Source organism: Eimeria mitis, genomic scaffold (assembly GCF_000499745.2).
Source record: "Eimeria mitis Houghton genomic scaffold, Emh_scaff8466, whole genome shotgun sequence".
In the NCBI taxonomy this organism is placed as follows: Eukaryota; Apicomplexa; class Conoidasida; order Eucoccidiorida; family Eimeriidae; genus Eimeria; species Eimeria mitis.
This window is the reverse complement of record NW_013576231.1, coordinates 818-1,393: the sequence shown is the minus strand read 5'-3', so window position 1 is coordinate 1,393 and position 576 is coordinate 818. Positions and strand designations below refer to the sequence as shown.

At 66.0% G+C, this 576-nt stretch overlaps 1 protein-coding gene across 1 annotated transcript in view; it reads right to left on the bottom strand.

Moving 5' to 3' along the window:
* EMH_0095090 (uncharacterized protein) overlaps positions 1 to 576 on the bottom strand; it is a gene marked incomplete at both ends in the record, with an annotated part of 1,219 nt that overhangs the window by 460 nt on the left and 183 nt on the right. Inside the window, one exon of the mRNA XM_013502190.1 lies at positions 42 to 512. Within this exon, the coding sequence (XP_013357644.1) occupies positions 42 to 512 (471 nt within the window). The remainder of the gene's footprint in view (positions 1 to 41; positions 513 to 576) is intronic.

The following is a 576-nucleotide window of genomic DNA, read 5'->3' as shown; positions in this document are numbered from 1 at the left end:
TCAGCACGTTCGGCCTCCTCCTTCGTCAAAGGGCCATACACAACCTCCTCGCCCACTGCTGCTGCTGCTGGTCCTGCGTCTGCAGGCGTTGCTGTTGCTGCCTTTGGTGCTGGGGGCGGAGCGGCTTTCGAGGGTTCTGCTGCAGCAGCCTTGGGCGGCGGCCGTGCAGGAGGCGGGCCTGCTGCCTTCGCCTTCCCTGCAACCTCTGCAGCCTCCCCCTTGCCTCCTTTGTCACCTTCGCGCTCAGCGCGTTCGGCCTCCTCCTTCGTCAAAGGGCCATACACAACCTCCTCCGCTGCTGCTGCTGCTGCTGGTGCTGCTCCTGCGTCTGCAGGCGTTGCTGTTGCTCCCTTTGGTGGTGGCGGCGGAGCGGCTTTCGAGGGTTCTGCTGCAGCAGCCTTGGGCGGCGGCCGTGCAGGAGGCGGGCCTGCTGCCTTCGCCTTCCCTGCAACCTCTGCAGCCTCCCCCTTGCCTCCTTTGTCACCGCTACGCTCAGCACGTTCGGCCTCCTCCTTCGTCAAAGGGCCATACACAACCTCCTCCGCTGCTGCTGCTGCTGCTGCGGCTGCTGCTGCT